We start from the raw sequence: 22,501 nt of genomic DNA, 5'->3' as shown, positions 1-22,501 counted from the left end.
CAGAAAATTCTCACTAATTTGCACTCCTAGCAGCAAAATATAAAAATGTCTGTTTCTCCAAACATTAATCAACATGATTTATGATTATGTTTGTTAATACAAAAGAACCTTGCCAACTTGAGAGGAAAAAAATTTGGTTGTTAGAAAATTCCATACAGAAATACACAAAGGAGTAATGGTAATTTTTCCCCACCCTAAGACAAATGAACAGATTTGTGTGGATACTCCCAGAATTTTGTCTACGTCTATATGAACATATATATGTATGTGTTTTGAGCAAAAATGGTAGTATAGTAGCATCCTAGTCTGCAACTTGCTGTTTGTTTTTTTTTTTTTACCAGTTAACACTAAGTTGTGGAAATTTTTCATTATCAATTCATCCTACTTATTCTTTTTAATAGCTGCATTGTAGTTTATTATATCATCATGTACAAAAAATACACATGGTCCTTTCATTGACATTAATTCTTTGCTAGGGTGGACTAAGATTTACAATAGGATCATTTTTGGGTAAATGAAGTTAAGAATTGAGTGTTAGGAGGGAGAGGAATGAAGGTGGTGTTCTGGTACCTGTTTTTAGCATCAGTGGTGAATTGTGCTAATCCATCCAACTGCTCCATCCCTACCCTACAACGGTCGATTGCAGGAGGGACCTGAATGAGGCCCTTGGTAGTGTTTCAACCTGTACTCCTCTTCCCACTCATGAATAATTGACTACCCACCATCTTTACAAAATGAGTTCACCTGGCTAGTTACCTGATTCTCATCCTCAATGAAACAAATTCACAAATACCTGTAAAGAATCACCTTTCACTTTTTTCTTGCCAAGGTATTTTTATTTTTCTCCAACATTTTTGCCATTTGAACAAAGACGTGCTTAAAAAATGTTCTATGTATTTGCAAACCCTTACAAGTCTGTTTCTGTAAATCATCAAACACCGGAAAAATGGGGAAATCCTTCTGTGAGGCTAACCCTAAGTTTGCAATACAATTCTTGGGTCAGTTTTAATGTATTCGTTCAACAAATATTCCTTGAGCTTCGTATGGTTCAGGCACTGTGCCAGGTGCAGGGGGGAATAGACGGGGGGAAAAAGATATGATGTCCGCCCCCAGGGAGCTATGTCCTAATGGGGGAGTCAGACAATGGACAAATAAAGCTGGGTCAAGGTTACAATGGCAAGTTGGCCTCTGTTCCAGGCACTATGATATTTGTTGAGGATATTGTGAACAAGACAGTCCGTAGCAGAAATTGACAAATGAGGAAGATAAGGAATCTGAAATTCTGGAGACTTTGTTCTTGTTGAACCATTAAGACCGAATGTGACGTGGGGACGAGAAGCCTTTGTATAACGTTGTATGTAATTATTGATGATCCAGGTGAACCAGTGGGACAAAACAGCCCCCCACATCACACGCTTGCATTCCCCTTCTCAAGTGGGGCTCCTGAAGAATGGCTGCTATGGGATTTACATCACTTCCCGAGTGTTGAAGGCATCAGATCCTGACACCGATGATGATCAGATCATCTTTAAGATTTTACGAGGCCCCCAACACGGACATCTGGAGAACGCAGCAACAGGTACCGCCTTCCTTAATCCTTGTAATTGCTCATTTCAAAATATCCAGTGGCTGGCAATGCTAGAGAGTAATTTAATTAAGTGCAGGCCCATTTGGTAAACACTCCCCAGGGCTTCCTGATAGATGCGGTTTATAAATCAATATCGGTGCTAAAGAGGATATGCCGCTGAGCTCTCCTAAATTCATCACGAGTGGGAGAACCAAATACTGATACACAGCTGCCTATTGTTCACAGCATTCTTCTTCAACAGCCAGATTGTGATATATTCAGAGGAACACACAGTGTCAGGACCAAATTCATATTTGTAACTCGTTTATTTTCTATCATGAATTCTAAATGATGAGAGTTCATTTAAAAATTGTTTTTATTTTCTGTTGTATTGGTTTTTCTGAATTGTATACTATTTCTACTTTATGAAGACAATGATCAAACTATATTACTAACCAGGATGGCACAGAATTACAGATTTTATTACTGTATCTTCCTACTCTTTCTTCCTCTATTTTCACATTTTCTTTAAAGCACAAGATTTCTGAGACAAAGTAATTTTAAAGCCTAATTTAAGTTTATTAAATTTGAGTTTTAAGATACTTGCAATAATGTTAATTTCTTTAAAAACTACACTTTGGCTGTTTTTAAAGCTGTGTTTAAAATAAAATAGCCATATGATTTTCTCGGCTCTTTTTTAATATTTTATTTGATTTCTCATGAAATTCATTGATTTCTTTTCTGTAGGTGAATTTATCCATGAGAAGTTTAGCCAAAAGGACTTAAACAGTAAGACCATTCTTTACATCATAAACCCATCTTTGGAAGTAAATTCAGATATCATGGAATTTCAAATCATGGACCCCACAGGGAACTCAGCTGCTCCTCAAATGTAAATTATTTTGCGTATTTAATTCTCTTGCATATCATGTCCAGAATATACCTGATTAGGAAAGTGAAGTGTTCTTTTTCAAACAGGATCTAAGAGGATAAACTGACAGACTATTTTAGAAGCTCATGGAATTTACTTTGGAGAGGGATTTTTCTATTACTGCCTAATGATGGGAAAGCCAGTAGCTTTACAGATTACAGAAACGTTAAAAAGTTCAGGTGTATAGTGTTGGGTCTTTGATTTTGTGCATGTAAATGCATAGACTTTGACACACAGAGAGGCTTTTTTTTTTTTAATAATTTTACTCATTTATTTTTCCCCCAAAGCCCCAGTGGATGGTTGTATGTCATAGCTGCACATCCTTCTAGTTGCTGTATTTGGGACGCAGCCCCAGCATGGCCAGAGAAGCAGTGCGTGGGTGCACGCCCGGGATCTGAACCCGGGCCGCCAGCAGCGGAGCGCACGCAGTTAACCGCTAAGCCACGACCAGCCTGAGGGGCTTCTGTCTTGACGATTCACTAGCATCCAGGCCTGAGCTTGCAGGCTCGTGTACAAATCCTGCAGCAAGAGGCCACTCTAGGACTGTTAGTAACCATCATCTTCTAAAATACCTAGAGCCAGGAAGAAGGAGGTAGTCAGGAAGGGTTAGCAAAACATCTTCTCTTTCCCTCACAGAAAACAAAGGAAACAAAATGATTACTGGTGACTGCCTTTGTAAGTTAATAAGCCTATCATAGGTAAGATGAAAAACATGTAAGGAGGAAAATAGACTTGGGGAGGTATTAAGTGACGCTTAGAAGTTTTGTAAAGTGTATGTACCCTCAGAATAACAAGATTAACACAATTAACAGACCGTAGTAATTTCACTCACTGGGTCCCTATTCTAGACTTTTATTGAATGTAGACCTTGAATAATTTACTGGCTATCAGATGATCACAGAAAGGTTAATCATAGTTGTGCTGTGCTCCTTGTGCTGTGTTTTTTCTTTGCTTTTAAATTTGATACCTTTGCTTTTAAATTTGATACCTTTCCCAGTCAACTCAAAGAAAAGTTGTACATTTATCCTAGTTTTTGTATTCACCATATCCTAGTCAAACTATACACCATAAGTGAGTACAGCCCCTTTATGGGCCTTTTATGACAGAATAATGGACAAAGGAAGAAAAGAAAACTGAGAAATCCTCCACTGCACTCTTCATTCTTGCTTTTTCTTTCCAATCCTGAATTGTAATCCCAACACTTGCCAGCAGAGGTCTCTGTAGTCATTGTTAGAAAAACTGGCATCCTTCTCTTAACAAAACACCTTCCGGGGGCCCACCTCCACTGCTCTGAGAAAGTGTTATACCTGGCCCAGATTTATTACCTCCACAGATTTTTATTGAGTGGCTACTATATGCCAAGTTCAGAGTACTAGAAGCTAGGAAGAAGGTGTGAGCAAGGGAGACCTGGCCACTGACATTAAAATATAACCATGAGATTATAAAACTAAAACGGATGACCACTACTCATGAAACTCCTGTTGCCTAAGAGAAATGATTCTTTAAAATTACGGTATTTATAGAAAACACATTAACTCCTTGCAATTTCAGATAAACATCTTTTAATTTTCAAGAAAATGTAAAAAAAAAAAAATCCTGCTCCAAAAATATTAATAAATTGATTTTACTTGCTTTTTAATAGTTCGACTAAAAAACACAAGACTATTGATCAGACTTGCTACTGGCCCAATGCTGACCGCTAGTTCTCCGTATGTGAACACAGCCTAGCTGATAGAGAATTTTTTTTCTCAGCAATGGCACTAGATTGATTTTGTTTCATTTACATGCCCTTTTCATTCCTCGTTATTACCAAGGACATTGCTTTTGAACATGATTTATGTTTTTAAATAATCCTCACATTCATAGGAGAATCATAGAAGAATTTATAACCTTCCTTGAGGCTATTTTAAATAGGCTCCTGCTTGTGTTGGTTATCAATTTTCATGAACCTGTGCTGAAGATGTTTCTAATACAGCTTGAAATGATTGGAACTGATGGAACAAAATGATGCAAAATATGCCTACCAAGGGTTAGTCCAAAAATAATTTTTATTTGATTCTGACATGTATTATTTTCTTCAGAGCCGGCAGAGGGAGGTAGAAATTACTCAGCATTTATCTTCATAATTTTTAAATGGTATAGTTGTCCCCAGCCTCATTTGTAAGTAGATGTTTTTGGAACAAGAAGCACATTTTTTCAGTAAGAAACGATGTTATGAATAACATAGCCTTCCCAAGACAGCCAGCAAGAACTTAGTTATATATTCTATATAAATCACAGGCATGTGAATATAATTGTTTTCTGCTCTTTTTCATTGCTCTTCATCTAATCATCACAACTATCTATGAGTTAGGTACCATCCTAATCCAGAATTTACAGATGAGGAAACTGAGGTGCAGACATAGGAAGTGACTTTTCCAAGCTCCTGCAGCTAATTAGTGAAGGAGCTAGGATTCAGGCCCATGGTTTTCCTACTGCACTAAGGAACTTCTTGCCCACTGTTAACAACTGTGCTAAAACTGGCCTAAAGGGAAAGAAGCAGCAGACTTATCTCCCTACTTTCCCTCCAGATATTGGCCACCGAGGCAGCAAGAATGGAGAAATACTTACTCTTCAAAGACCATAAGTTTTAGTTGTTTTTTTGAAATGTAAATTACAGGTATTAATATTAGTGTGCACCCCATGTCTAACACACTGAGAATTATGATACAGATAGTAAACAATAAACCACTAGGTTTAGAGCCAAAGAACAGGGTTTGAGCCTTGGCTTTGCCATTGACCTAGGAGATGGTTCAAGCCTTAGTTATCTTATCTGTCAAATGGGGGCAGGACCAAGATTTGTTTAGAGAAACAAATGAGGTAAAATATACAAAAGCGTCTTGTATATTTAAAGTCCTTAACAAATGTAACTCGTGGTAGTGATTACTATTGTCGTTCAGTCACGTGGGTACAAAGAGTGACTGTTTGAAGAAGTATTCCGGAGACATTCGGTGGCCAGCTAAAGCCCATCTCTAATTAGAAATTGATTCTGGGATGATTCACAAAGTGAACCATCAATATGCTTGTCAATCAATAAGCTAAATGCTGTGTAACTTTGTGTTCTTGTTTGGCTTAGACAGAGTTCATAGATTAATGTATTAATAATATTATTAGTATTCCGCATATTTGAAGGAGTGGAAACCTTCTGTAATAAAGCTACAGGGAGTGTTGGGTGCAATCTGGAGCAGAAAGGAGGCTCTTCCAAAGAACAAGAAAGACCCGTGTTCACTGGGAATGTCCCAGAATCCTGATTGCTAGTAAGTGTTTGCTACGGCAGCTCTCTATAGAATGTCAACCTTGAAGGGTCAATAGATATTCCATTAGAAAAGGGGTTGGGAAATCTTGATTTAATCAAGTTATTGCTAGCCAGCCAGCTCGCAAGCTGTTTAGCTGCGTCACGTCCCCGAATCATGGAGACGCTTGTATGGATGGGGAATCTCTGAGAGAGGGACATAGTGTGCAGCGTATCTCAACCTAATTTGACTATTGAACAACCACCACCTCGCCCCAGGATAGCTCATGGAACAAGTTGTTCATGGAATGCATTTGGGACATGTGTTACTGTAGATGGAAATTATTTTATAACACTGAAATCCATGGAAATTTGCATAAAGATTTAGATTTGGCTAAGTGCCTACATTTCAGTGTGCTAGGTGCTTTTATACATGTTCATATATGTTGTCTAATTTAATCTGCAAAATAGAATCCTCTGAGGGTGATAAGGAAATCAGGCTCAAAGCAATTAAGTAATTGACCAGAAGTCACTAAGTGAATGAGTGGCAGAGCCCAAAATGAACCCTGACCTCCCAACCTCAAAGTGAGTGCTCATCTGATTGGCTCCTGCCTCAGCATGACTCACTCACAAGCTCATCTCTGTTTCTCCGGTCCAGCTTGAATCTCAGGATGATCTGCAGAAATCCCAAAGTCACACAGGACCCACATCATTCATCAAAAACACCTTTGCAGACCGCAGAATGTAGCCAACTTCTGACCAAGGCAGTTTCTTAACACATCTTCTATGTTGACCTCTTTCTGGTACCCGCTGAAAAAAAAAGTGAACTTCAAAAGAAACGTTGACCGGGGCTGGAGTTCTTCATAACTCAGTGGCTGTGTTTCCAGCTGTTGCATGATTCCAAGCTCTCTGATTCTTCTCCGCCCCCCGCTACCCTCATTCTAGCCATTGTATTATTCATTCTTGGCCTTAAAAGAGAAGAGACAAAAGAAATCAAAGAGAACAGGAATTTCTAACAAGCGAACTTTGCAATGTTTTAGCAACTTTTATGAAACACCTTGTAGGGGAAGAGGTTGAATCTGTTGGCTAGGTAAAGCTTTCCCGTTACCTGCAAGCCAGAAGTTAAAAGTATTTGTCTCCAGACTAGGTCTCAGAAAGGTCAGAGGAAGGAAGGGGAAATAGCACTTATTAAGCACCCACTGTGTACAGGTGCTTTGTACATATTAATCAATTTTAATTTTCATCATTTGACGTGAGTATGATTCTCCTCATTTTAAAGGTAATGAAAACTGAGGCCCAGAGAGACTAACTGACCATAATCACACACTAATAAGTGGTTGCAAGATGTGTCTGACTTCAAAGCACTTGTTTTGGGGACTCACTCTGCTGCCTCCTGGCTCAACACTGTTTCCCCATTATCATGAGAGAAAGACAAAATGAAAACACAGGTGTTCATAGCATTAGATTATGGAGCTTAATAGCATCCTCTTTGAATTGATAAGCCTTAAATTGAATACTTGGAAAAATATTTTTTTAACATTTCAATTTTCTTAAGTCATATGCTACTTGATTATAAATGATCTAGTTATAAGAATAATTTTGTCATAATTTTAGCTCCTATAAAAACTTTTGCTGAGAAGCTCAAAATACTTAATGAGTATTCATTAAGGTTCATTTAACCCTTTGAAGTACAGACTCACCATTATTACACTTTGGGAAGTGAGGGAACGGAGGCCTACAGAGGCTAAGCACCTTTGTCACACACTCTTGTTAACCTAGTTAATGTCCCAAATCCCCAACTGGAGTTTTAATCCCAAGTGTTTCTTTCAGGTCATTGTTCCTTCATATAAATGAATCAAGTAGCCACAAAATAAAATATCAAAAAGTATATATTTTTGACTCTACCTCAACACTATTGACATTTGGGGCCAGATAATCCTTTGTCATGGGGCAGGGCTGGGGGATGGGTGGGGTGGATGTCCCGTGCCTTGCAGGATGCAGCATCCCTGGCCTCTACTCACTAGATGCCGGTATCACCCACCTCCCAATTGTGACAATCAAAGCTGTCTCTAGACATAGCCAAATGTTGAGAACCATGCAAGTGCCTTAGAAAATAGTATATATGTATGGTACATATGTGTGTTAAGAAGTCATGCTTTATGGTAGAATGTTCTTTTATCAATGCCGTCTTTCTCTCTACTCTAGTCGAATAATAGCCAAAGAATCCAGGGCTAGAAAGTCAAGGCTAGAAAGAACATGTAAGGATCATCTAGCCTAGCATTTTTTCAAATTTTATGTAATTCAAATTGTGTGTGTGTAATTTCAAATTGTGTAAATTCATATAATGTTAATAGGACTGGGGAGAAAAAAAGTTTCGGTGGCCAGCTTAGCTTGGGAAACAGTGGGCTAAACAAGATTCAGTCAGTCATTTAACAAATATTTATTGAGCACTTACCATGTCCTATCACTCTACAAGAGACTTGGGAAGACATCAGGGAACCAAAGACCCCTGCTTACTCGGAGCATACATAGTATCTAAGTAAATTAAACAGTATATGATCCGTGATACATACTTTGGAATATGAAAAAGTTGGTCAGGATAAGGGAGATCACAGATGCTGGACTTTGGGGATGGATTGCAACTTTAAATTGGGTGTTTAAACTGCTTTTCCTGTGCCTGACCTGGAGTTAGTGAATGGCAGAGGGACTAGAAACATCATGACTTCTAATCCAGTTTAATTTCCACTACTCCGTCCTACGTCTTCCACTCACATGGTGGTTGTTGGAAACCACAATTTAGTTTTCACATTAAATCAAATATTCTATAGCAGTGAGTACCCCCAAAATCACCTAAGGAAGTGTTTCTCAACTGGGGATGAGTTTCCCCCCAAGGGACATTTGGAAATGTCTGGAAACAGTGTTTTTTGTTTTTCCTGTTTTGTTTTGTTTTGTTTTGTTTTGTGAGGAAGATCAGCCCTGAGCTAACATCCATGCCAATCCTCCTCTTTTTGCTGAGGAATACTGGCCCTGAGCTAACATCCGTGCTGATCTTCCTCCACTTGATGCAGGATGCTGCCACAGCATGGCCTGACAAATGGTGCGACGGTGCGCGCCTGGGATCCGAACCTGGGCCGCCAGCAGTGGAGTGCACGCACTTAACCGTCACGCCATGGGGCCGGCCCTGGAAATAGTTTTGATTGTCATAACTGGAGGGCAGTGGTGCAACTGCATCTGGTGGGTCGAGACCAGGGATGCTGCTAAACATCGTATAATGCACAGGACAGCCTCCCACAGCAAAGAATTATCTGGTCTCAAATGTCGACAGTGTCAATGTTCAGAAACCTGACTTAGGGGTTTAAGGAGTTCTCACCTCCTGCCAAATGACTTGAAACGATTGCCATATGAGTTTTGCACAGTGTCCGTAAACTTCATTTCTGACCTTGAATAAGCTGTACTCAACGGTAATAAGAGAAAGGAGGGATCATTAAAATGTGAAGAGTTGAACCAACCCTTGTCTACATGACACCTACACATCCAGAACGTTCCAAATTTCTCTCATGGGCTCCTGCATCTGGTTATCTACATGATGCCAAGCATACAGCTGTGTGGCTTCTTGCAGGGAGAATTCCCAAATGATTGACTACATCTCTTACTTTTCTTCCAGGTGTTTGTATAGAGTTTAAGCAACCACAGTCTCAGTGTAGAAAGATGTTCTCAAATACGATACTGCAAAAAACAAAAAACACATTCAAAACATGCGTTGCAAATATCCTGTAGGTATGGAAGTGCTTTGCAATTTGAATATTTTTCTGGAGATCATATAGCCTGGCTTAAATTTCATGGCTTTTCAATAGATCTTTATTATTTGTAGTGAATAGTTTTAAGAAAATAAAATAGAACGTTGTGTAATGACAACCTTAACCTCTAAGCATTATGGAGCATTCTAATGGTGTATCAGGGAAATGCATGCACTTTCCCAAACACCAAGACCCTTTATGCTTTGAAGCTGAACAGCACTCTGCATGGTCCCCTTATGGATCTAGATAGGCAATCAGATTGCATTTAGCTTTAGGCTGTGAGGTCACCTGGATCTGCGGAGTGACATTGATGAATTTTTGCTTGTCAGGGTCAGCATTTGCAATGGATGGATTCTCGGAAGACTGGACATTGAAACTCATTTGAACCTCACTGAGACTAAGCTGAAATCCATCCATATTTATCTATTTCACTCATTCCCACCACTCTTCTTTCCTTCTTGTTTCTTCTTTCTGTCTTTTCCCCTAACCCCTCTTGCTGTTTTTTCTTTTCCTTTCTCATTTAGCTGGATCCTTCAGGAATTTTTTGCAACATGTTATTTCTATTGGCATTTATAATGTCCTCGTTGCTTGTTATCTTGTGATTCTTTAAGCATAGTCTTTTATTTCTTTATTTCTTGATCTGTTTCATGCCAAATTTGAATTCAGTTCCATCAAAGACCCATGAGGGTCCCGGTATTATTTAACATAAGGATCTTGTTTTCATGTCAAATTTTTATGAAGCCCAGCATGCCTGTAACAATAAATTTCATATCTATTGATTGAATAAAGATCTATGTTCATATAGATTCATGAACCTCTGCAATAATTCCATGTTCCCACACTACCGTTGTCCCACTGATCCACGGTCCTTAGAGTAGGAGACAGTGCTATTGAGTTTATTTTGCTAGTGAACTTAATCTATAGGATGTAACTGTGACACATGATTGGTGCAAGAACAAAAAGTGGTTATTAGAGGATAAACTTATTCTCTAATATGAGTGGTCCCAGGAAAGTCTGGAGAGCCCTGTGAAATTTGTGAACTCCATGCTCCACATGGTGGCACCCAGAATTTCTGGTTCTGCAAGGAAAAAAAATTGTAAAAAATAATTTAAGAATCTAGAAGAAAGAGCCTGAATCCAATTGGAAGTTTGGGAATATAGGCAACCACTGAGGGTTTTGTAAATGTAGAGTGAAAGGGAAATGAGTAAAACAGAAGCAATGGAAGTGTGTTAAATGATCATAGTGAAGATGGCTTGTATCTTTTATATTGCTGAAGGTTACAAGGGGTAAAAGAGATTAGAATACATTTGGAGAAAAATGTTTAGGTGAAACATCTCAAGTTTTCTCACCTCAAAAAGGGAAATATTTCAGGGTAAAGATAAAATTGTATTCCTTTCCTTGAGCTCAAACAGCAAGAGTCATGAGGAACTTCAATTGGGAAGAAGAATGGTCCAGGAGGAATGGAACATTTGACTTCAGATTGATGCTGGGAATTTCATCTCTGCTCTCTATTAGCTTTGCCATAGCTTTTTGCCTTTGAGCTAGTTATTTAACTTCTCTTAGGCTCGTTTTCTTTTCTAAAAGAAGAAAGAAAAAGTTCCTCTCCATATTATGAGAATTAAAGAAGACAGTTTCCATCAAATATTGGGCTCACTAAATATATTGTGGGAAAAAGACCACCCTGTGTTTATCAGGGTTACTCAGTTGTATAGCTGCATCCAAGCTACATAACAGACAGCCCTTTTATATGCACAGAAGAAGGAACAGATAGTGGTTATAAAACACATGTACATTTTAATTCCTAGGCACATCCTCAAAGATACCTTGTTATTAAACTGAACCCAAGTTCAGAGAAGATCTGTGTCTGGAACAGTTCTTGTTGCACTGATGAAGAAAGCCAAAGGATCAGAGAGAAAATTTCATATCAATGTCCTTTCCAAAATAAATATCTCCTTGAACTTCACAACTGCCGGTTCTTTTCCCTTCAGAACACTCAAGTTCGAGTGCCTTTTTTGTCATTAATAACTGTGGGACCTCTGACAGTCTTTTAACCTTTGTTTCTGCACTTGTAAAATGGAATTCTAATACTGGCTCTGTCGACCTCACAGGCTTGCTGTAAGCATCAAATGAGATAATGTTAGTAAAAGTTCTTTCTGAACTAAAATGTACCAAACAAGTGTAAGGAATTTTTAGCATTGGTCAATGAACCACCTCTGTCACCATGGTGTGGACCAGTGGTTCAGTCTCTTACCCAGCAAAGAATCCCTACAGGCATTTACTCTGCATTTCTTATGATCTTCTCTTTTCTTTTCCTTTCACGCACAGTTTGGAACTGAAGTGGTCTCATATTGCATGGTCACAGACTGAATATGAGATCTGTGAGAATGTGGGCATGTTGCCCTTAGAAATTACGAGAAGGGGATATTCCATGGACTCAGCCTTTGTGAGTGTGAAGGTAATATCTCTATAATGTAAGTTGTCAAGCTAAAACTTAGGTTGCTGGTTGGTGCCTTTGATTATTTGCTTAGAAAAAATCAGGGTAACCAAGGAAATTTCAAACTGCAGGAGTGTCACACTATTCTAGAGATTCTAAGTACAAAATCTCCTTGTCCCTCTATCCTTTATCCAGCTTCATTGGCTCCTAGATATGATATTTCTAATCTATTTTTAGTTTTTAAATCTGGTCATTGAGTCTTGAAGTTTGATTTCCCAGGGAATTATATCCTACCTAGTGAACTTAGGCCAAACTCTGCTTTGGAAAGAAAAGTTGTATGCAAAGCATTCTGTGAGATACCCAGAGCAAATTTCAGTCCCCAAATGATCCACCAGGATCATTCCTGTGGTCTCAGTGGATGAGGAAAATCAGATGACAAACCTACGTTAAGAGTTGCCCAAGTCATGCGAAATTAAGAGTGCATATATCAATCCAGGCACCCTGAAATACAAGGAATATTCAGGAATCACTTCTGGATCAGTCAACTTGCTATTCCTTTCCGTTGGCATGGACCATGGAGCATAACCTATGGCTTCTAGAATTGAAAGAATTTTTAGGAGTCACTATCACAGTAGTACTTCGAGAGAATGAGAGCGTGAAAAGCTTTTACATACTAATAATGATGGTGAATGAGCCTGAAAGACTCCCCACCTCAGTCTACTAAAAAAGGCACTGATATTAGTTTCTGGAAATAATGGCATCTCAGTTAAGTCTCAATTACAATAATAAATTCAAATCACCCTCAGAGCCTTGTGCACCTAAATTCTAACATATCCAGACTCAGTATTGATCTTTCTAGTGGGCATAGGCTCTTTTCCCTAGATCTGTGGGTGCTTTATTGTTATTAAAACATCAGACAACGTGGTATGCTCTGTAATTTTCCAGCAGATTGTTTATGGAAAAAGAAAGAATCTGCCTGGATGGTTTTCCAATAATCATCTGGTCCCCCATAGAAAGCACCATATGCTCAAGTCTGGCATTTTGGGCCACACTACCACTCACCTTGCCAGGTAGAAAGAACATACGTGGTGTGACATGGAACCCTTTGTCTACTTAAGCTGAATGCACACTGTGAACCTGCCAGCTGAGTGTGCAGGGCTTCATCAAACAGCCCTAAGTCCTTCAGGGACGACTCTACCCACAGCATACCCTGCCGCTTCATTCCAGAACTTATTGGCTGCTTGACTGGGAGCAGGAAAAAGAGAGTACTTTCATGCGTGTTGTTTGCCCTGGTTTGAATCATGCGCCTTCACCAGATTGATTTCTCCAACCACCTTGCCTCAGATTATTCCTTTTCTGTAAACTCATAAGATTCTGTAAACTCAGTGGTGGTAAATCCCAGGTAATTGCATGTGCAAGAGCCATGCGGGGAATGTAACTTCCAGCATATGGTGGATTCAGGTGTACAATGGGCTTCCTTTTCACAATGAAAGGCTGTTCAGGAGGAGCCTTGGCATTGTAGACAAAGAGCAAACGGAAGCTTAGGAAGTAACACCCTTCTTCAGCAACATGTCTCCACAGCAGACCCATTAGCAGATGTTAGGGCCTTTGATTAAAAAGGGACATAATGTCTGAGGCTATAGAAATAGGAACTTTTAAGTTTTTAATTGTGCACTTCATTCCTTCGTATGAAGGTGATGAAATATACTAACCCACTTTCCTGACCATCTGAAATGTAAAAAAACGTGCAAAGTACCCACTGCCTATTGTGCTTACACGGGGTTCTCACTCCATGACCTCTTTTTCAAACCAGCCAAGGACACTATTCTTAACATATATTTAGGCTTCTCCTGGGGAAAGTTAAGGCCATGACTTCACAGCCCTTAAATCGCCTCTGGTTTTTAGCCCTGGGGGTGGGGATCTGAGGATCAGTCAATAGTCTCTTTAGACTAGAGCGATTCTTCCATTCTTCCTTCCTTCCTTCCTTCTTTCCTTCCTTCCTTCCTTCCTTCCTGCCTTTCGTTTTTTACAACTTACTTGATGGAGCCCCTAAAGCCCCTGGTTCTGGGTGTGGATTGCCTTTGTGGGGCTGTTCACCAGGTCTGTAATTCCCACAAAGCTCTCCTTCATTTCTGTGAGGAGGGATGGTTTCATCCAGACAGGAAAATGGGCCAGACTTGTTTTAGTTCATCTAGTCTAAAGGCTTTCAGTGCCATGGAGCTCACAGGATACCTCAAAGCTGGCTGACAGATCATCTCACAGGTTGTCAGGAGGACCTGCTGTTGCCTCTCCTCCCCCTCCTCCCCCTCCTCCCTCTCTCTTTCTTCTGAGGCACCATTTTAAAACTAGGTTGGGGTAGAGGGAAGGCAATGAAATAAATGATACTTGTAACAAAGAGAAAAATATTGTTTAAAATTCATGTTACTTTCTCCAATAACTGAATCATTTATAAAGGAGAAGCAAAAGAAAAAAAGTTTTATGTTTACTTCTTTTGATACTAGTCTAGAAAAAAGTTAACTTTAAGGCAGATCTGTGTAGCCTGGATCTAAAATGATTTGTTATAATAAAAAAACTACTTTATGTTAAAAACAGATTTAAGAGCATGAGTTTAGTCTGGTATGAGACTAGACTAGATGTTTCTCTATCATAGAACATTTATTTTTATTAAAAAAAGACATTTTTTTCCCTTAAGGTCAACCAAGTGTCAGCTACAGTTGGAAAAGATTTCACCCTGAGTCCATCTAAACTGATTCAGTTTGACCCAGGTACGTTTTGTGTCTACAGTTTGTTTCATGTCTTGTAAGAAAGTCTGGAGATTGTGGAGAAGCCAGAATATAATGCAACTTTAGCCAACTAGAAACTCCTCAGGGAACTGTATCACCCCCCTCCAAGACAGATCAGTTTGGACTTGAGGTTTTGCCCCTCATATTTTATTACAAGTGAATATTTATTTAAAAAGAGAAGAAAGATCATAACAAATAACAAATATCAAAGCAAACATCCAAAAAATCCAGAAAAAAATAATGCCGTTTAAAAAAGTATTTAAGGGCCTGACACAAAGCTGAAACAATTTAATTGCCTCATATTTTGATGGCAAATTTCAGAATGTTATATTCATCTGGATTCCTAAAGGGCATTTTTTTTTTTTTTTGTGAGGAAGGTCAGCCCTGAGCTAACATCCACGCCAATCCTCCTCTTTTCGCTGAGGAAGACTGGCCCTGAGCTAACATCTATTGCCAATCTTCCTCCTTTTTTTCCCCCCTTTTTCTCCCCAAAGCCTCCGTAGATAGTTGTATGTCATAGTTGCACATCCTGCTAGTTGCTGTATGTGGGACGCCGCCTCAGCATGGCTGGACAAGCAGTGCGTTGGTGCGCGCCCGGGATCCAAACCCAGGCCGCCAATAGTGGAGTGCGTGCACTTAACCGCTAAGCCATGGGGCCAGCCCCTCTAAAGGGCATTTCTAAATAATCTGTCTTGGAATAGGTTTATATGAGGAGATTCCAGGGGAAATTATGATTTAATTAGCACATATTTTGTTTAAATCTGTGGAATAATTTTGTTAGGTACAAAAGGGAATATTAAAGTGTGATGCCTGCTCTCAAGGATGTTCAATTGTGTGGGAAATAAGAGACACGAAAACTCACTACTAGTATATTGGGACTCAAAGGATGAGCCATTGCTTTTGCTAAGGAAAATCCTAGAACACTTGCCAGGAGAAGTGGTATTCTGAGCAGGTAGAAAAAGAAGAAGGGGCCTTCAGGCTGAAAGACCAACACAGTTTTGGGGAACTGAGACTAAAGCACCAAGGCTAAGCCATGCCTTCTTTTCCTGGCTTCTGTAGATGGGGGCAAGTAGCTCTGCCTCACTGCACTGCATGGTTTTCTCTTTCCCTCTGGTCTGGGGTGGACCTGGATCACCTGTCCAGGGGCAAATAGAAAAGGCCTTGAGAAGCAGCCAGGGCTTTGGCTTTGTGCTCTCCTACAGAGGAGGTGTTCTGCGCTCTGAGAACGCTCCACCAAGTCAAAACTCTTGCCATGGTCTGCCACTGACACATGATGTTTCAGCAGAGGCAAAACAAAAAGTCCTAAATACCATCGCTACTCCAGAATCGACAATCTTAATATTAAACAGAGAAAAGAAATGCCTTTCTGCAGTTCACCACAAGTAGTATGATGTGTGGTAACTATTAGTTTGCTAGGGCTGCCCTGACGAAGTATCACAAACTGGGTAGCTTAAAAACAGAAGTTTCTTTTCTCACAGTTCTGGAGGCTAGAAGTTCAAGATCAAGGTGTTGGCAAGGTTGATTCCTCCTGAGGGCTGTGAAAGAGAATCTGTTCCAGGCCTCTCTACCATGCCCTGGTGGTTTGCTGGAATCTCTGGTGTTCCTTGGCTTCTGCCATATCACCTGATCTCCACCTTCATCTCTACAAGGTGTTCTCCCTGTGTGTGCATCTGTGTCCAAACTTCCCCTTTTTATAAGGACACCAATTAAGGGCCCGCTCTGCTCTAGCGTGACTTCATCTTTAATTACATCTGTAATGACCTTATTTCCAAATAAGGTCACATTCTAAGGTACTGGGAGCTGGGACTTCAACATATGGATTTTTGAGCAACACAATTCAAGCTACAACAATGAGCCTTACATTTGACATGCAACAACCCAGATATTGTTATTGGCCTCCTTCCTGTGATATTTAAGTTTCTGACTTGCATAAGTTTGCTCCTCAGGCTGACCACAGTTTGTGAGAACCATTCCCATTGTGTGTTTGATATCTACCCTCAGGTTGCTGCAGGCTCATGTGTTCTGGTCAACCCCAAGATGAAAGGATTTGATGCATTTGCCCTATGCTCCTTTTGTACTTCATGTTAAGGCTGTTCCAACCTTTCCACTTTTGGAGAGCGAAGAGTCTTTGTCAGATGTCATCTTTATTATTTGAGGTCTGTTTGTCACAAGATCAGGAGTGATTTTGGCTTTCAGTAGATTTTTGAGCCGCCCACCAGGTGCTCTGTTTGGACTGATAGGAACCAGAATGTATCTCAATGGAGGAGTCTCTGAAATCCAGCTCTTGGAGATTCCACTGGATAAGATAAATGCTCATTTGTCTAGGGAGTTTACATGCTGTTTTGAGTAGATACTGATGACTTCTGGGGGCTCCAAATAGTCATGATTTTAGAGATTATTTAGACATTTTAAGAAAAAAAATAAACATATCCTATAAATTAAAAAGAAACAACACTTGACTGTTCATTGTTTTGGAACTTATTAGCCAGAAATAGTTTCATAAGCTGAAATCTTACTTTAGAGAATTTTAAAGTTCCCCATGTCCACAGGTCCTGTAAATGTTTATTTACTTCCATATTGTTTACCTTGCCTCTTTTGGGTCTGGTGTCCCCAATCCCATCCCTTCCCCTTTTGCCCTTTAAAAACAGCAGCTTCCACGATTGGCGAAGAAATAGAGTGAGAAATCAAAGACGGTGGGGTGTTATAAGGTTTGAGAACTCTTGGGAGGGAGCTGGAGAGAAACTGAGTGGCTTTCCAGTCTAGTGAGCTATGCTCAAGTAAACTTGCCTGCAGCCTTTGCACCAAACTGAAAACTAATCTTGAGTACTTTGCATTCAGCTATTGTGACTAATCTTGAGTTGAAGTGTAAATATTCTTAAGAAAATGATTGTTTTCCTTTAAAATATGTGTTCTTGAAAGGTTTGCTGCATTCTTAATTGAGACTTCATTATTCCTAAGAGTCAAAATGTTTTCCAAAGGAACAGATCTCTAATGTGGCACTTACTAAAAAACATTGAGAAAATGTCTTTCAACAGTAAAATAGCTTTGCAGGAAAATATCCAGGAACTGACCTACTCTGTAAAGTGGGGTATGTCTGCATAAAATGACACCTTCTCTCTCCTCTTCAGCACCTTTTTTTTAATGGGAACAGGGGGTCAGTTCAAGCCTTCTGAAATTGCTTATAATCTCAGTGATTTAACAAATACTTTGCACCTTGAAAGTGGGAGAGGAAGGAAAAAGAAAAACCAAGAAAGTTCTTACTTCCAATCTTATTAACCTTAAAAAGTTGGTCCTATGTGCACACCTGGTAAAGCATAGAAGCAAAGTGGAGGGGCCGGCCCCGTGGCTTAGCAGTTAAGTGCGCACGCTCCGATGCTGGCGGCCAGGGTTCGGATCCCGGGCGCGCACTGAGGCACTGCTTCTCCGGCCGTGCTGAGGCCGCGTGCCACATACAGCAACTAGAAGGATGTGCAGCTATGACATACAACTATCTACTGGGGCTTTGGGGGGAAAAAATAAATAAAGTAAAATTATAAAAAAAAAAAAAAGTTGAAATGCAGGCGAACAAATCAGAAGCACTTAAATGAAACTTGGAATAGATTTTCTCTAATCATCTGGTTCTACTCCATAAGGTCTGACAAAAACTTTAAGGTTTTTTTGTGGGGAGGAAGGGGTACTATAATTTTTTAAAAAATGATTCTTAAACTAAGAGAGCAATTGGTTGGGGCTTGGAAATATTTTTTTGTATTGGATTTTTATTTGAATAATGCTTAACTTTATGGGCTTTGAGAGTCAAAACAGTTCTCCGAATATTAAAAATCTGAGTATTCATATGTTTCCTTCATTTTTCAGCCTCTTATCTCTTCTTGCCAGTTTTATCACACCAGCTGCCTATGTGGTCTCCCAACTTCTAGCCTCTCTGCCTATCTGCCTGCACCCCTCAATCTTCCCACATAACACTCTCAGTTTCATTTTTCTAAGACATCCGTTTTCAAAAGCCTTCCCTGTTGCCTATGGTTTAAAGTCTGAATCTGGCCACCTAGTATCCAGGGCTTTCCGCAGTCTTGCTACAAACTGCTAGTGCATCCTTATCACCTTCTACTCACTGACGTGACCTCTCTATTCCAGCCAGCTAGTCTGTTCAGACTTCCTTGGTCAAGACCTCTGCTTCACTATCTTTCTGCCTTTGCTCACGTGGTGGTTTTTCCCATTTCCTCCCTCCAAATCTTTCCAGCTCTGGAGCCAACATACATATAGTATTCACCATCTATTCTGTATCTTTTGGCAGCTAATCATACATAGCCTTGAATAATTGACTTCTGGTATTGACATCTTGTCTCTTCAAGGAGGTTTTAAATTCCTTTATATCAGGGCTTGTTTGTGTTACACCCATGGTATTCTCCACAGCATCATAAAGCAAAGGTAAGTACATAATAGATACAGAATATATATTTTGATGGATTGATTCATCCATCCATGAGATGGGAATTATATACTATTTTGTATTAGATGCTTCAACTTCTCTATTTGCAAAGACTACAAAAGTAATTGATTTGAGAACTCAATTAATACTGAAAGCTTAACAAATTAGCCTATTTTTAAAAAAATAAGATTATTTCAAATACACTTAATTTTTTCCCTCTAAGTACAACCACAAGTAGGATAAGTGAACAGTTTCATCTTTCCATTGGATTCTGTTGGGAATCATGCGAGTTTGATTAGATCATGAAATCTATATGTGACATACTTTCAAGATGGAGGCCATCATAGAGATGGCACAACCGAGAGGCATAAATCTTTAGAAAAGAATCTGCAAGGAGAAAAGAATCCAGATTTTCAGAAGAGAAGACTAGAAAAAAAATAAACTGAACTTCTTTTATAGAGAGTTTTACAGGAACAAAATCACTCAAATAGCCAATGAGTAAATGAGAAAGAGTCAAGTTTTGAAAACTTTGCCCTAGAAGGTTCAATTATAAGTTGATCATCTTTTTTCCCCTTCAACTTGAGCCTTCTTTCTCCACTAAACAGTACTTTCTTTTCTTCCTGCCACCGTTTTCTCTTCTAAATAAACTCAGGGAAGTGTCCTGTAATCTACATCATGGAAACTGGTCAGTATTAGACAATCTCAGAAGTTTCTTCCAGCTTTAATATTTTGTGTTTCTGGGGTTGCTCTGCCTACCATCTTAGCGGTGACAGGATGGCTGGGGATATGTAACATCAAAACGGCTTTTTGGGGACGGCCTGGTGGCGTAGTGGTTGGGTTCACGTGCTCCGCTTCTGTGGCCCAGGATTTGCGGGTTTGGATCCCGGGTGTGGACCTATGCACCGCTTATCAAGCCGTGCTGTGGAGGCGTCCCACATATAAAGTAGAGCTGGATGGGCACGGATGTTAGCCCAGGGCCAATCTTCCTCAGTTAAAAGAGGATTGGCAACAGATGTTAGCTCAGGGCTAATCTTCCTCACCAAAAACAAAACAAAACAAAACAAAACAAAAACTGTTTTGTTAAGTTTACCAAGTTACTGTGAACCAAGCTTGATTGTAACTCCATGAACAGAGGCAGACGGAAAGAGAAAACAAATTGGCTCAATCTATTTCTAGAACCCCCAGCCCATAAATTCTCTCTAGGAGGATATCAAACTGCTGAGTATTACATCATCAGAAAAAGCATTTTCAGCCTAGAAGGATCTCAGGAAGCCGATGGATGCAGCTGTCTTTAGAAATCAATCATGTCAAGGGTTCCAGGAATAGCATGAAGTACCATCCAATAATCACTTTTAACTGTCTACATCAACCTCTTAAGGTTTTTGAAACTTAAGGTTTTAAGATTGCAGTACTTGTTTATTCTTAAGAAGTGAAGGGGCAGGTTGGGAAAAAATTAAGTCTTGGATCTCAGCTACTAACCATTTTTTTGTTCATCCCTTCCTTGCAAAATGCAGCTTACTTTTTTGTTACAGTGTTTGCGTTTAAAAGGATTCGTCATTGTCCAGGAGCAAATGTGGTCTTTTAATATTATTTGGGAGAACAGCACGACATCAGTGGGTTGGTAGCAGTACAATAGCTCACTCGGGCTACTGCAGTCTGGCTGTAGACATGTTAATTAATATATTTCTCTGACACCTAGGTGATTGAAATGGCAATTAAAGAGTAATTAAAATGTTTACTTCTTGTAGGAATGTCAACTAAGATGTGGAATATAGCAATTACCTATGACGGATTAGAGGAAGATGATGAGGTCTTTGAAGTAATTCTGAACTCCCCTGTGAATGCGGTTCTTGGCACAAAGACAAAAACTGCAGTGAAAATTTTGGACTCAAAAGGAGGTATTCTTTTGATCCTCATCTTGAAATCAGGAGCGGTCCTGGCACTGTAGCTGCTTGCTTTCAACAGCCAACGTGTTTGATAACGCCTTCAAATCAAAATGCTTAATTTCTTCTCAAGAAAGCAGCTTCCATGATGATGTAGGGCCTTTATCCTGGTTTCTGCTTCATGTGGCTTTCCTCCTGCTAAGAACTATCGTTTGAGAAAAGCAACAAGTCATTGCCGTAGTTTTTTTTTCCTGCCCGTTTGTTGTTCTCACCAAGGGGGAAACAACGTTGGTGAGACTCTATCGACAATTATTTTCCCCTGGAGTTTGTAGGGCTATAATTACCTTCCTCTGTTAAAGAGAGCTCTTAATGCCTAAAATCTGAGCCCCCACTGTAGTGTGACCACGAAATTTTTAATAGAGGAAAGAATTGGAGAAAAATAGATGTGAAAGATGCAGCTGGCTTGGGGATTCAGGACCAGCTGGAGAATATTAATGAATAACCTTGGGTTGCAGAGCCAAATAGGTCCTGGATAGTATATGCTCAAGAACAACCTGTGAACTAAAGAAAGATTAACCAAAGTCCTTGGTGCTCTGATTTTTTTTTCTGCCAAACACCCTCTACTTCTCTGTCTAGCATTTGACAAGTGTCTAGTGACCATGCTCGGTCTTACACCCCTGTTTTTACACCTGTCATGTCCTACGGTTCATGTGTTTTCCTTACCTGAAATCTATTATCTCCTCTTCTCTTTCTCATCCTATAATAAAAATAAACATTATTCTCTTTCCTTTATAATACATTTCTACAACATCTCTCTCTACCACCTTTCTTCACCAAATTCATTTCTTTTTCAGTAGAATTTTCTGGTCACATGAAGTACGTAAAATACACGAAGTACACACTTTACACATGAAGTATAAAATATCCAGACAAAGGTTTTGGGTATAGATTTTTTTCGTACTAATTGGCAATGTTTCCAATAGAAGTAGCTCTATTAGGATTGACTGGATCTTTGTTCTATAACAGTTGAATGCTAATTTTTATAACTGTTACTTGATTTCACCGACATCTTAAAAAAATTCCAGGTTCTACCTCTTGGCGACTGGGGAAAGGATGAACACCTTGAAGTGTTTGTGGAATGATACTTGATCAGTGAATAAACCTGACACATGGAAGAGAGTACTATAACACGAAGGGAAGTGAGGCTGTTTCCCAAGTAGATGGTGTGATTATAAAATCATGACCATGATTTTCACTTGTGGTTTGTGAAATCAATTTCATGACTCCATAATCACCCTGTAGATGTGCAGAAGGGTACAGCTTTCCTGGATGGAAACTGATGAAGAGTAAAGGAGTTTCTGGCAAATGGTAAAAAGGCAACATCTGGTGGGAAAACCATCCATCTAAGTTTA

The 22,501-nt window shown here is 39.5% G+C and overlaps 1 protein-coding gene across 6 annotated transcripts in view; it reads left to right on the top strand.

The window, feature by feature from the left end:
• Window positions 1-22,501, top strand: part of FREM1 (FRAS1 related extracellular matrix 1) — a 151,055-nt gene that overhangs the window by 114,701 nt on the left and 13,853 nt on the right. For all 6 annotated transcript variants that reach the window (XM_004436789.3, XM_087444606.1, XM_087444607.1 and 3 more), the window contains 5 exons: window positions 1,378-1,579; window positions 2,315-2,459; window positions 11,892-12,021; window positions 14,693-14,765; window positions 20,955-21,104. In XM_004436789.3, coding sequence (XP_004436846.1) covers window positions 1,378-1,579; window positions 2,315-2,459; window positions 11,892-12,021; window positions 14,693-14,765; window positions 20,955-21,104 — 700 coding nt within the window. The remainder of the gene's footprint in view (window positions 1-1,377; window positions 1,580-2,314; window positions 2,460-11,891; window positions 12,022-14,692; window positions 14,766-20,954; window positions 21,105-22,501) is intronic.

Source organism: Ceratotherium simum, chromosome 20 (genome assembly GCF_057802395.1).
Source record: "Ceratotherium simum simum isolate JZ-2026a chromosome 20, ASM5780239v1, whole genome shotgun sequence".
NCBI lineage: Eukaryota > Metazoa > Chordata > Mammalia > Perissodactyla > Rhinocerotidae > Ceratotherium > Ceratotherium simum.
The sequence above is the reverse complement of the archived record's forward strand: the minus strand, read 5'-3'. Positions and strand labels throughout refer to the sequence as shown.